This window comes from Amyelois transitella, chromosome 3 (assembly GCF_032362555.1).
Source record: "Amyelois transitella isolate CPQ chromosome 3, ilAmyTran1.1, whole genome shotgun sequence".
In the NCBI taxonomy this organism is placed as follows: Eukaryota; Metazoa; Arthropoda; class Insecta; order Lepidoptera; family Pyralidae; genus Amyelois; species Amyelois transitella.
Genome location: NC_083506.1, coordinates 1,293,185 through 1,308,581, shown reverse-complemented (window position 1 = coordinate 1,308,581; position 15,397 = coordinate 1,293,185). Strand labels below are relative to the sequence as shown.

The window sequence follows — 15,397 nt, the reverse complement described above, 5'->3', positions numbered from 1 at the left end:
AGTTTGTAAACCTATCCCTTAGTCGCCTTTTACGACATCCATGGGAAAGAGATGGAGTGGTCCTATTCTTTTTTTGTATTGGTGCCGGGAACCGCACGGCATATCTCTAGATCTTCGAAATTAAAATTAAATGACGGTTGTGACTGAGTGAATTTGTTTATATCTTTGTCATATTTGGACAATTTTCAGAAATACAATTACTAATAACAGAATTATATGTACATTATATAGAACTCTTTAAGTACAGAATTATTTTAGAATTATCACATAATTAAGACAAAATTTAAAAAAGAATCGAATCAGAGCTGGATTGCGCGGTCTGGATCCACGTAAGTCAATACCTACATAAACATATATATAATACGTCTTTATCCGTTACGAGTTTGACAGAGCCAACCGTAAAAAACTTTGACAAATATTTTCATGTAAGTACCAATTTATCAAACTACATGATAGTACTAGTTACATAAATAAATACATTTAGTCACGTCTATATCCCTTGCGGGGCAGACAGAGCCAACAGTCTTGAAAAGACTGAAAGGCCATGTTCAGCTGCATGTCTTCATGATGGAATTGAGATTTGAATTGTGACAGGTTGCTAGCGCATTGCCAACAAGAGGATTCCCAAGTATATACCTAAGCCTATCCCTTAGTCGCCTTTTACGATATCTATTCTAAAGTGCCGGAAACTACACGGCATTTATCTGTATCAAATAGCAGATACCCATCAACGCTACTCTTTCTACACAAATATCCAGTATATCCAATCATGGAAATTTTTGTAAGCTAAACAAATTAGTGTATAAAAAAAAAACTACACGACATTAAAAATAATAGTTATGCGCAAAGCTTTCAATGTTCATAACGCTCACATTAATGTCGTAAAAGGAATATGTAATTCATCTAGCAGCTTTTACCCCTGAAAAAGTTTTCGAGGTCAGACGGAAGAGACGAGAGAAAAGGCGCACCTCGGGTCCCTCTTCAGAGAAGTGAGGATGCAACCGGGACTAACAATATACGGATGATAAGGTTGATAAGAATCTCTAACACCATAGCATGAGGTAGGTAGGTACCTATGTGTTGATCTGGCATCAGATGGCCTCTGTGGCGCAGTGGTAGTGCGCTTCGTCTGTGACACTGGAGGTCCCGGGTTCGAATCCCGGTCAGGATGAGAAATGAACATTATCTGATTGTTCAAGGTTTTGTATGTTTATCTAAAAGTATTTATTATAAAATATAGTATCGTTGAGTTAGTACATACATACATACATACGGTCATGTCTATATCCCTTGCGGGGTAGACAGAGCCAACAGTCTTGCAAAAGACTGAATGGCCACCATTTCATGATTGAGTTGAGTAAGTATCTCGTAACAAATCTCGAATTTACTATTCAATCTGTCCCGTATATGACCTAAACGAAAGAAAAATAGTCTTGGTTTCATTGTATCATCCATTTTAACATTTGGTAGTCAGGTAAAAACAGCATGTAACTGATAGTAACATGCCGTGAAAAAGTAAGGATTATAGTCGGCATTTTGGGTAAGAAAAAAAACAGTACACAACATTTTATCAAATGTTAAATCTGTTATATCAGCCTTAATATTTAAGGTTAAATGATTGTTCGATATAATTATTTAAGTATAATCAAATTATCAATTATGTACATAAGGTAAATACCTATTTTAATAAACTGTACATAAACAATCATAAAAAAATCACTTAAAATTTAAAGTCTACCTTGTCACAAACACATCCTTACATGTCTACTATTTACAAAAAAAAAACAAATAGTCACAGAAATCACTTCACTGTCACTTCACTCCTCATCGTCAAACCACATCGATGTCACGCTGCTGGTGCTCTGTTCCCTCGCCTGTTCCTCCGTGATGATCCTCAGGACTACCACTTCCATCATGCAAACAGCAAAGAGTATGAGGAATATGGCAAAGTTCGATCCTTGATGGTGAAATTGGAAAGAACTTGGAACTGGCCCGGGCGGCGGCCATGCTGGGACAAAAGATGCTACACTCGATACAGACATTTTGAATTTAGAATTCACGTCAATATGTAACTGGCCATTTTATGTTCCAAATTCAAGAAGAGAATCGGGACAACAATGGTTGATAAAGACGAGTGCCCACACGCGGCGTGGCCGGCGATGTGAAGTTGCAGCGATTTGTTGCAATCTGCGGCTTATGAAATGTAATTCGCTGGAGTTAGATTTCGTTGGGAAATGTTTGTAATGTGAACGCAACGTTATGCGGCCAAGGACGACGGCGGACGTTCGCCTAGTATGCGCTGACCTTTACAATTTATGGTGCACCACACACAAATTATCGTATGTGTGACAAGATTTGACTGCAAAAAATTCAAGGAACAAAAGTAGGTTATTTCTACTCCTTGAGATCAGATCTCTTTGCTAAGTTTGATTAAAATTTAGCTATTGCGTAGCCATAAACGTATAATTCTGCGTTTAATGCTTTCACTCGATCGAACCTCACTCTGACCTAGAAAGGCAACTAAACGATTACTTAGTTATATATTAATTTTAAAAGCATAAAACCTTTAATGGAGATTAATTTAAATATGTTCAGTTTAACGACACTTGTATCTACACTTTATCGAAGACCTACACAAATGCTTATTCCCCATGCGTTATTTCCGATAAGACTACGTCAATAACATAACCCACAGACATATAAAAAGTTATGTTTTTTAATCAGTGACATAACCGCTTCTGTGATAGAGCTTAGTATCTCTGTTATGTTCTCAAAAACAAAAATTAATGTGATCAATGAAACAAAAGAAAACCAAAAATGATAAATTGTTTCTTCTGGTATTAGTCCCGGTTTCGGAAGTATGCATCTAAAGCAATCATTTTCTGGGCACGCACCTTTCCCTCGCTCTAAAGCTGAGCCTCTAAATGCACAACATCTCTTAGTAATAAACTAGCGGCCACTGCTTCGCACGGCTAGCAATTATACATATAAACCTACCTCTTGAATCACTCTGTCTATAAAAATAACTGCATCAAAATCCGTCGTATAGTTTTAAAGATAACTAAGCATACATACAAACAGGGCGACAGACGTTGAACAACTTTGCTTTATACTATGAAGTATATATATAAATCGTACCATTTTTTTCTAAATAAAAAAAAATATATGACATTTCTTGTACAGACATTTTGCTTAAATGACATATTTACATTTTCAATCACAACATCAGTGAAACTCATGACCTCTTTGAACATCAGCAAAAGATATGTTCATCTTCGTGACTTATAAAGATGCTCCCGAGCTATCCTACATCCGGAGACGTTCCTCCGAGACAGACTTAGCTCAGGAGAAGGTGTTGTTGGTCAACCCCAACTGCCCAGTCAGGGTTATGTTGGAGTATATCAGGAAAAGGTTCGTCCAATACGAAAATGATACATACATATCATAACGTCATATCCCTTGCGGGGTAGACAGAGCCAACAGTCTTGAAAAAACTGAACGGCCACGCTCAGCTGTTTGGCTTGATGATGTAATTGAGAAACAAATAGTGACACATTGCTAGCCCATCGCCTAAAAGAAGAGTCCCAAGTTTATAAGCCAATCTCTTAGCTGCTTTTTTCGACACGGGAAAGAGATGGAGTGGTCCAATACCTTTTTTTTTTGGTACCGGAAACCACGGCACCAAAAATCAGACCTTTTAAAAGACTTTTCTATAGAGGAAGTTACCTAAGACCTGGTAATGATTCTTACAGCTGCAAGCTAGCATCGTTCACAGTGTTCGACCTTTGCGACGAAACTGGCTGCCTCATGGGGCTGTTCAGCTTGCCCACTTACGCGTACGCCACCGAGCGCTTCGTCCACAAAAAGGTCTACTACCTCATAGTGATGAGACAGGTAATGTCTATCATACATACATATCGTCACGTCTATTTCCCTTGCGGGGTAGACAGAGCCATCTTGAAAAGACTGAATGGCCACGTTCAGCTATTTGGCTTAATGATAGAATTGAGATTCAAATAGTGACAGGTTGCTAGCCCATCGCCTTAAAAAGAATCCCAAGTTTGTAAGCCTATCCCTAAGTCGCCTTTTACGACATCCATGAGAAAGAGATGGAGTGGTCCTATTCTTTTTTGTATTGGTGCCGGGAACCACACGGCACTTTTTGTATTGGTGCCGGGAACCACACGGCATGTAACCACACGTAATGTCTATCACTTGCATTTTTTACGGCTTCGGCAAACAAAACGCACGGCACCGCGTTTAGTTCACCTAACTTTTCAAAGTCGTCGTATCGAATTGATATGTGGGTCTCTCACGAACTGCTCTGCCGCGCCGTAGTGACCGCTTGTTTTGTCAAAGGCATCCGCGGAAGACCAGCGTCTCGGCTCACACTGTGACTTTTGCTGAGCGGAGACCTTTTTTGTACATTTTTCGATGTGAATTGTCATATTTTAATTTGTATTTTGTACCAAATTATAATTTTTCTTTTCTTCTTTTTTTCACTTTTACTAGTGAGTTTCTGGTATCACAACTTAGTGCCGGCCCGCTTTAAAACTGCTCTGCTTTTGCTTTTTGCGTGGTAGACGGAGCGAACAGTCTTGAAAAGACTGATAGGTCACTTTCAACTGTTGTTTGGTTGGCTTTTTATGATAGATTGATATTCAAATTGTGACAGGTTGCTAGCCGATCGCCTAAAAGAAGAATCCAAAATTGACAAGCCTATCTCGTCGCCTTTCGACATCCTTGGGAATGAGAGATAGAGTGGTCCGATTCGTTTTGTAAAGTCCTTCTCCAAAGTTAAAGTTGCTATGTAACCCGACCTCAGGATATCGTGAGTCAGTGACACTCGTAAACAGAGTCACAGGTCATCAAAAGTCTCATATATTTTCACGTAGAGGTAGGTAGAAACCACATCTGTCCACTTACTACGATCCCTGCATACCTCTTTCGCTTTGTCCACATTCATAACTCTTTTCATGCAAGCTCGTCGACTCTTGTCAAAGTTTCATATAAATCGAAAATAACTCAGTGTTCCCACAGGACGGGGATAAACGGGCATCAGTGTTGCCACAGCTGAACCGTGAGAACAAATTGTACCAGGACATCAAAGCCAGGGTGAAGTGGTACTTGATTAACGGGGAAATTAGTCCCATGAACCTGTCTCCGCCGGGCAAAATAACCCCGCCGGCACCAGGAAAAGTTACGCCGCCTAAATCGACCAAGAAGAAATAATTTGGGAGTCCTAGACCATGGTTTCATTTTGGAGTATAATAAGATGGAGGTGTTAATGATAATTACTTACATAAAATAGGATAATCATAAGAGGATCAATTCCATTATTAAATACAGTTACCTCCTGAACAATGTATTGACAAGTTAAAGCTAGAATCTTATTACTCCTTGAATATACTTAGAGCAAAGTTTACGCACCGACTTTTGTGTTGGTATTTTAAGTTAGGCGGTGGTAAGCGTACATTACCGTTTACCTAAGTGTCAAGACATTTTGTGCTCAATCGTTTTATTGTCTGTGTAATAACAATAAAAAAAACACACATTTTTATATTTTTGTACCCGACGTACGACTGACTGCCGGACTAACTTTGTGGCTAAATAATAATTTTGGTTAAAGTTTAGAATAATCTACGATGTAGGTAAGTATTTGACACATTATTTCTGTCCAATACAATGTTTTTTTGTTTGATTTTCAAACCTGCCGTGTGGTTCCCGGCACCAATAGAAAAAAGAATAGGACCACTCCATCTCTCTAACATAGATGTCGTAAAAGGCGACTGGGGATAGGCTTACAAACTTGGGATTCTTCTTTTAGGCGATGGGCTAGCAACCTGTCACTATTTAAATCTTAATTCTATATTAAAGCCAAATAGCTGAACGTGGCCTTTCAGTCTTTTCAAGACTGTTGGCTCTGTCTACCCCGCAAGGGATATAGACGTGATTATATGTAAGTATGTATGTATGATTTTCAAACTTTTAATAACGTAACTAACTACTAGGCACCAATCATCCTCTGTCACAGAGTTCATCCACCTTCCGGCGGTTCACACATGCTGTTTTTATTAAACCTGAGTATGGTCGTGACATCGTGACTTTCACAGATTAATACGGCTAGTTGGAAGGGGACCTGACTTGGGTGCCTACTTCAGAAGCCACAATATAGGTATGGTTAGGTAAAGGTTGAAATCTATAGATTACTAGAGGCCGCCCGCGACTTAGTTCGCATGGAATCAATCCCGCGGGAAGTTCGGATTAAATGTAGGCTATATGTAATTCTGGGTCTTCAGCTAACTACATTCCAAATTTCATCGTTATAGGTTCAGTAGTTTTTGCGTGAAAGAGTAACGAACATCCATATTGACATCCTGACATGCTCACAAACTTTCGCATTTATAATACTCGTATTAGTAGGATGTTAAAATTTAGCTTTATAGTTTATTCGTACGAGAATAAAAAATAATGGGCTTTTTGAGATAATTTTCTGTATGCAGATGACATCTTTCAATTTGTCACGATCGCTGTATATTTCTTTCGCATCCTACTAATATTAATAATGCGAAAGTTTGTGAGTATGTCAGTATGGATGTTTGTTACTCTTTCACGCAAAAACTGCTGAATCGATTACGATCAAATTTAGTATGTGGGTAGTTAAAGACCCAGAATAACACATAGGCTACTTTTTATCCTAGAGTGCCCGCGGGATTGATAAGGTTTCCATGCGGACGAAGTCGCGGGCGGCCTCTAGTTTTTCATATACATATGAACAAGCTTGTCGGATTCCGGTACTTGACCTTATCTTTCGCCATTACGTCCCCGATTTGACCAAGGTCAGGTACCTACAAGATGAAGAAAGAAAGTAACCATTTCCATAACTAACAATAACAATTGTTTAAAAGTTTAAAATAATTATAAACTGCTGTCTACCGGATACAGGAGACTAATGTGTGAGCCGGAAGTAGCGTTCGTTGAAGGAATAGTAAATTGAGCTTTTGTCATCGCCGGAAGTCATGATACACACCTTTAATATATTTTTGATTTTTAAATAAAGTTAACTATACTTTGGGTGTTATTACCTTGCGGGGTAGACAGAGCCAACAGTCTTGAAAAGACTGAATGGCCACGTTCAACTATTTGGCTTAGTGATAGAATTGAGGTTCAAATAGTGACAGGTTGCTAGTCCATCGCCTAGAAAAGAATCTCAAATCCAAAAGGCGACTAAGGGATACGCTTACAAAAGCCTATCCCTTAGTCGCCTTTTACGACATCCATGGGAAAGAGATGGAATGGACCTATTCTTCTTTGTATTGGTGCCGGGAACCACACGGGTGTTATTTTAGTTGAATTTTGGCATTCCGGACCCAGGGCTCCCATGAAGAACACTCCTGGGCCTTGGGAACTTCAATTCGGACCAATGGCACCCCCAGCTTACAAATCTATACAAGAGATGAAACCACCAAAAGAAAATGTCATGATTTTATTTGTTGTAGCCTTTGAAAAGGCTTATTTCTGATTGCTACATACACACGTCTTTATGCCTTACGGGGCGGACAAAGTCAACATTGCTACGTTATAACTGTATGGCATAATTAGTGACGGTGACAAGTTGCTAGCCAATCACCTTAAGAATCCCAAGTTTATTAACTATTCCCTTGAAAGACTTTTACGATATTATTATAGATAAGTAGAAAGAGGGGCAGCTTGTTTTTGAGTCAGGTTATTATACATATGTACATACATACACATACATAACATCACACCTCTTTCCCGGAGGGGTAGGCAGAGACTACCTCTTTCCACTTGCCACGATCTCTGCATATTTTCTTCGCTTCATCCACATTATTATACTTATTATACTACCTACATAAATTATATTTTATTTGAACATAAAGCACAATTCTCTCCCCTTGGACAATAAAATGCATAGACGCTCAGCATATTAGAAAAAAATGTATTTAAGTTTAAGTTCACTTGAGCACCTAAGTTCAAATTATCTTAGTTTATTAATAAGTTTGTACATATACCTATATTTAGTGGGTAGGTATAATATTTATTATTTGTATTTATGTAAATATATTATGATATTATTTCTAACAACAGAGCAACTTGACCGCTTTTTTACTAAATTACGTAATACCTTTATCGTTTGGGATTCCTCTTTCGGGCAATGGGCCTGCAACCTCTCACTATTTGAATCTCAATTCTATCATTAAGCCAAACAGTTGAAATGGCCTTTCAGTCTTTTCAAGACTATGGCTCTGTCTACTCTATGTCTATAGACGTGATTATATATTATGTTATTACAAATTACTCCTCAGATTGCATTTCAAATATATACAAAGGTCTAAATTTAAAGTTGCCTTATTTAAAAGGCGTTGATGTCTTTTATACAACTAATGTAATTATATACAAAGGTTTTAAAATAAATTTAATATAATGATTAAAATTATACATATAAATAAGTTATGTTCAAAAATTAATAATGTTTTAGAATGTAGGTAAGCGGATGTAGAACATAATTAATACATTTTTGCAAAACAATTAAATATTATATGATTTGTTTTGCAAAAAAGAAATAATTAATTTGAAGATTGAGGAAGAAATAAAAGTCGGTCTAATAAACGTTATAAAATACAACAATTGCATCAATTCTAGACAAGCATTTGTCCTCAGCTTGGCTTGTCCAAAAAAATCCAGTTTACCGATTCTTTTAGGAGTGTCTAACATACTCTGGTTAACTAGAATACGATAAAGGGTTATATAATCATTAATTTATAGTTCAAGGGTTAGGTTCTGGTTAACTAGAATACGATAAAGGGTTATATAATCATTAATTTATAGTTCAAGGGTGGGTTCATTTTGGTTAATTGAATTTATGAGATCGATTACCAAAATTATGTCCAATTATAAAATAAAATAATTACCTACAAGGTTTTCCGAACCGTAAAATGATCAGAATTGCAAAACATTTGACGCTCGTTACGAGCCTAACCTTTGTTGTGTAAAACAATGACATTGGCATGTTAAAATCAAAACGCTGATTTCGGTAAAAGCATTAAGAAACATCCTGCTTTTTGTCCCAAATTAACATTAGGTGGGTTTCTAATCTAGAAGATATTGAGACAGGACGCCAGCCAATTGCTTTAAAGAAGAATCCATACTGATATGATGAAGTATGTAGAATGCCATCCATACATATACATTATGCGTTATATGTATACATACATATAATCACGTCTATATCCCTTGCGGGGTAGACAGTGCCAACAATCTTAAAAAGACTGATAGGCCACGTTCAGCTGTTTGGATTAATGATAGAATTGAGATTCAAATAGTGACAGGTTGCTAAACCTATGTGATAACTAGTCAATACTCCTTCTTCCTCTTGAATAGTCTCGGTTATATCCTCACTTCTCTGGAGAGGAGCCCGGTATACGACCTTGACCATGGATCCTGGATTGGGTGAGTCAGGTTTGTTTGTTTGTTTGTTTGTAATATCTTTATTGCATAGAAATTTACACAGTAACAAGGAAATAGTAAGTACATAGTTATAAAAAAAACAAATCACTTGCAATGGCGGACTTATCCCATGAAGGGATCTCTTCCAGTCAACCGGCAAACAATAAAGGAAATAGATAATACAGTAAAAAGCGGCAAGTCACTGTGTTGTTATTAGCAACAATATAATAATATACTTAGGTACTAACAGAAATACATAAGGTTTACACGAAGCGACTCCCATCCGACCTCCGCAACTTTTGCAGGTAAACCTTCATCGTATTGGATCTATAGTTACACATCTAGATGCCTTAATGTGCAGGTTTCCTCACGATGTTTTCCCTCACCGTAAGAGCATTGGTTAGTATACAAAGAAAAAGTGTTCAGAGGGATGGTCTCGTCCCCTCAGCTTACACAGAACATGTAAGGGATCACAAAAAGCATTTAATTGCTGCCCCTGATTTTTTATGTAAATTTATTTTAGGTTTGTATAAAATTTTCATTGAACAACGCTTTATACAGCCAGTGATGCCCTTGTCGAAAATAATAAAAGTAACCAGGATGTGGTTCGTATATTTTAGCGATAATTTCAAAGAAATATCTACATAAGAATCATTCATTGATTGATATAATCACGTCTATATCCCTTGCGGGGTAGACAGAGCCGGCAGTCTCGAAAGATCGACGTATTGATATTCTTCGTATTGATATTCTAAATAGTGACAGGTTGCTAGCCCAACGCCTAAAGGAATCCCTAGTTCATAAGCATATCCCTTAGTCGCCTTATACGACATAGGATCGTGATTTTTAAATTTTACGTGATCGGGGCCGCGGGTAAATGGATAGGTGCTTATAAATCAGATTCCTGCATTATCCATAGCTCTTATCATTGAATGAAAGCATTCAAATGATAAGTCTATACTTCATACGAGTAGGTTGATAGGTACTGCCTCTGTAGCGTCGCGTAATGTATGACTAACATCAATAAAAACAAAGAATCCTTTCTAAAACTGTGAACTTGGTTTAAATGAATTGCCTTCCTTAATTCTTTGTTTGAATATTTTTAGGTGTGCAATCTACAGTTGTAGACTCAATACTAAAATCAAACATACAACTTTTGTGTTTAAATAAAAAAAAATTGTATTTATAAGTACTCTACCTTTTTTCTTTCCACAAACAAAAAAAAAAACACAAATTCTACGTCAAAAACACTGGCCACTAACACTTCACCAATTATTTTCAAATTTCAGCACAGCACTAGATATCGCGTCTCTCTGAGTATCCGCGCGTAATGACTGGCGGGCGCGCTCGACCGATACGCCTCATGCGTTCCGAATTCAAAATCCTCCCCTTGGAAGTAGGGTTCCCTTGCGACAATTAAAAACTTGCCACATCAAGTAACTTCTGCCCATTTGATATTTGTAATCGTAATTCTGTAAGCGTGATTGATTCATATATTGTAAGGAATAATTTCTTTACTGCAACCAATCGTAATCGAAAATTAGTTAAGTTTCCTTAAAGTTTACTTTATTTACGAAATGTTAACACCAGGAAAATGATAAGTAAACTTAGTAATTTAAGGTTGTATTTATTGTGTTTTTCTTAAAAAGATACTGATAAAGTATCGAATTTGGCAAATTAGATAACAATGTCTCAGCGTCAGCGCAGTGACCGTTCCGCTCAGAGTCTCGCCGTTGCATCGTCATTGCATTTTTTTTTGTTTCTTCACTTGCACGTAATGTATCTTTCTTTTTGGTGGTGTAACAATAAATCAGATTTTTAATGGAGACAGATTTTTTTCTAAATATTTAGGTTATTTTCAAAGGTATTGACATAGGGGGCAAGTTTGTTTGTAAATGGGATTAGAAGTTTTTGTTATTTTAAAATCTAAAAAAATAAGTGACAAGATAAGTTCTATGATGATAATTATTAAATGCTTCAATTAATTTAAAAATATTTAAAAATAAAAATTAAAGCTACGAATAAATATCTACTCTATTTAAGTATTCAAATAAACAATAACAATGCAATCAATTCACAGTCAGTTAAATTGACCGAAAGTTTAACAGATCAATTTTTTTTAATGAATGGAGCACACAAGTTTTTGCTCCTGTATTCATAAAAAATAAGACAAATTTTATACGGAACCCCGCCTACCTATTGTTTATCCTCTGCCACACATTTTTAATACACCGTCAGGTGGTTAGTGCACCGTGAACGAGCCCAATAACGCAAACAGAACCGATAACCGTCCTTCACTAGAGGAACTACTAGCTAGATGTAGAGTGCTCATACGAACATGTGACGTCATGCCGCTTAGATCTCCCCGGCGCAGGCGTCCCGCTTCACAGCCCGGGACGCCTATAAAAGCGAGCGCACGTGAAGGCTGTTGGAGGAGCGTCAAGCCCTCGTCTAAAACTGTCCCGCTGTAATAGTAAATGCCCTTTAGGCAAACTATGTTCACATAGTCCAAAAAAAAAAAACGCGGGTCAAACCCTCCCCTCGCTGCGGCAGACGTCGTCGAGCAGTAACTGGGAAGACCCAGGCCGCCACGTCCACTCCATCGACCTGCCTACAGCAGTAGCTACCGCTGAATTGCCATTGAAGAGGGCCAAAAGCCCCGACCAATTAACTCCAACGCCCGGGTGTATGGGAAGACCCGATGATCGAGGTTCTTAAGTCACCCAATTAAGGCTAGTCGTGGCCTCCGAAACTACTGAATCGATTTCAAACATTCACCATTAGAAAGCTACATCATCCCTGAGTAACACAGGCTATATTTAATTCCAGTTGTAACAAGATTTCAGCCTGTGGAAGAAAAAGCCCTGTCGAGATCATTAAAAAACGCTATATATAACCGAATTACACGTGGGCGAAGCCGCGGGCGGAAAGCTAGTTCTATCATAAAGCCTAACAGCTGAACGTGGCCTTTCGGGACTGCTGGCTCTGTCTACCCCGCAAGAGAAATGGACGTGTTTATATTAATGAATGATTAATTTTCCGTAACTTTTTCGCTAAGACTTTGTGTTTTCTGAAGACAGAAATATTGAACGTTTTATTTTAAGGGCAAAGATAAGACAAACAGATTTTCTATTTATGAAATCACTTAATCATTTATGGTTGCAATTTCTTTTTTAAATTAATTATTGCAAAAGTCATGGCTAAACATGGCCTCGGACCATATGGTCAGTGCGATGATTTCCATTAAAATACAACATGTGGCCGGGTTCCGGTCGACGGGGCTCGGGTAATGGCGGTCTTTGTCGAAATATGCGGATGTGACGAAATGATATCTAACAATTACAATGTGATGTAGATACTAACTAACTACGTGTAAGTTTTCACTGTTCAATATAAACATTAGAGTTTGAATAAATAACTATATATATAAAGTTCAAGACTTGCGATACAAGCAAAAAGTCAAGAGTTAATCTACCTTGAATTACGGTAAGTGTGTAACCATTAACCTCAAACAAACAAACCAACGGTCAATAATACTCGTAGCGAAGAAAATGACGCGCTCAGCCAATAGCAGCGAAGAATCTAAATCGCGCAAACGAAGATTTCACGGATTGAAGCATAAATATAATGTTAGACTCAACATCGTCTTAGCCGCGGTTCCCCAGGCATAACACCTAGCCTGACAGAAGATCCTCTCTTTGGTGGCGGTCGAGCCGAATCATTTCTCCGGCTACAGTACGATATGACTAGGTACATGCAGAAAGAACAGATGGCTGTGAAACCTCTTTTTTAAGACAGCACGTTTTGTCTACGACTTTGACGAGTTTGCATCAAGAGAGTGATGAATGCGGATGAAGCTAGATAATTGTAAGCAGGGATCAGGATACTGGTCAGCTTTCAGAAGTGAGAGCATTTGTAAGAAGAATTGGAGCAGAAGAGCTAAATGACAAACAAGAGAAGAAAGAAAAGAGAAAAAGTTTTTGAAATCATTCGAAAGCCATGGTGTACGCAAAAAGTTGTATAGTAGTAGCAAGGCGTTTTCCTTATGAGAAACACAAACGTGATAGATTTGTTTGTATAACGCCCTCTGTTTTAACAATTCAGAACTACTTAGTAGGTATTAAATGCCCATCCTTAGAGTATAAGTAGGTATTATTTCTAGTAGCGAAAGTAAGAGGGCACTCTATGAATTTGAATGAAGTAAAAGAAGTATATATGCAGGGATCGTGGCCTTCCCCTCTAGAAAAAGGCGTTATTTTATGTACGTATATATTTTAATACATTTTTCAGGCCAATTTTACGAGCTAGCTGAAATTAAAGTCACTTTTCTTTTAGGCTTGTTCCGTAATCAAGAAGGGTTTAGATTGGACATTTGGCCGCGCGGATTAAGTACAGCTATATGTGAACAGACTTGGCCGCGCCGTATAAACGCTGCCTTTGAATTATTTTTATATGAAGCAGTATGCCAGTTCACGTAGGTACTTACTTTCCATTCACCGACAAAACGAAACAAAGATACATTTATTAAACTGCTATTATGTCTTGTAGGCGATTGGCTAGCAACCTGTCCCTATTTGAATCTCAATTGTCATGTAGCTGAACGTGGACTTTCAGTCTTTTCAAGTCTACACAGTAAAGGATCTAGGCATGATAATTACATGTATGTTTGCATGCAACTCATTACCTAACGCACTTACACGCGACACAAACAAATGATGATTATAATGTCTATTGCTGAAATCCTATAAAATGTGATCTCAGATTATGTGTCATCGGAATAGGTAGATTGAATTGGGGTCAATGAACTGAAACGTATATATTAATATGGACATGCCTCCGGAATTGCGGAATTTATATAGTAAATTATTAAGATTTTTTCCGGAATTTTTAACAAGTGGAATGAAGAATATATTAGTGGTAGCTGTTTTCCCCCGACTTCGTTCACGTAAATTGTAGTCCTATGTTACCCGCGGACAATGTAGTTTACTGTAAGTGTAAGTACTGAAATGGAATCCCGGAAAAGAGGCTTATCCATGTCATGCTTTCTATGGTAATTCATGATGCAAGTACATAAAATCAATCTACCTATTCCGTGTTATTTTAAGTAAGTTATTACTTACTTAGGCCAAGTGAGTCCATTAGCGACGAGGTAGCATACTCCAGACACTATCCCAGCTATAAGTCCCAAGCTCACTCCGGCGGACAGAGACAAGGTATCCGGCATGTTGTCCCTTTCACACTGTCACTTTTTACTATTTTATAATTGTACACTGCATTCGTTATTCATTATTGTAGGATTATTTATCTGTGGACAAAAATCTATGATTAGAAAAAGTTATAGGTACCTACCTAAGTACGGCATGGTATTAGACGTTTATATTAATATCTGTGGTACGTAAATTGATTTATGTCTATGTGCCCTACACATGTCAAAATAGAGTTTACATTTGGGAAAAAAATATGATCATATTTATGGAAATGAAACATGTAAAAAAATTAGCTGAAAGAGGCCTATAAGTCTTTTCAAGACTGTCGGCTGTCAGGTCAAGAGTACCTGAAACCGCCGAGCTTGCACGAAAGCCTATAAGTCTTTTCAAGACTGTTGGCTCTGTCTACCCCGCAAGGAATATAGGCGTGATTATGTACGTATGAAATATGCATGGTTTGTTTTCAAATTGGTAGACAAAATTTGCAACGAACTATTAAAATAGGCACCGGATAATTATTATTTGAAATATGTTTAATATATTAATTAATTATAACGTTTAATGTATTTATGTTTAATATTTATATCTTTTAACCTCTATCTCAGATAAATACTTACCCCAAACGTTACCTTTTGGGTTGTTTTAGCTTAAACTTTAGATCTAAACCAATTTAGTTATATCTTTATATATATGTAAAAAAAAAGTAAACAGTCACCCAATAA

The 15,397-nt window shown here is 37.4% G+C and overlaps 2 protein-coding genes across 2 annotated transcripts in view; one reads left to right on the top strand and one right to left on the bottom strand.

Annotated features, from left to right (window-relative positions):
- Positions 1-15,397, bottom strand: part of LOC132902623 (uncharacterized) — a 36,594-nt gene that overhangs the window by 4,650 nt on the left and 16,547 nt on the right. Inside the window, exon 2 of the mRNA XM_060948532.1 lies at positions 14,589-14,773. Coding sequence (XP_060804515.1) covers positions 14,589-14,692 — 104 coding nt within the window. The 5' untranslated portion in view covers positions 14,693-14,773. The remainder of the gene's footprint in view (positions 1-14,588; positions 14,774-15,397) is intronic.
- Positions 3,266-5,232, top strand: LOC106136062 (uncharacterized protein CXorf65-like). Its single transcript, XM_013336499.2, has 3 exons — positions 3,266-3,411; positions 3,753-3,894; positions 5,041-5,232. Exons 1-3 carry the CDS (start codon positions 3,266-3,268, stop codon positions 5,230-5,232), a joined length of 480 nt encoding a protein of 159 aa, XP_013191953.1.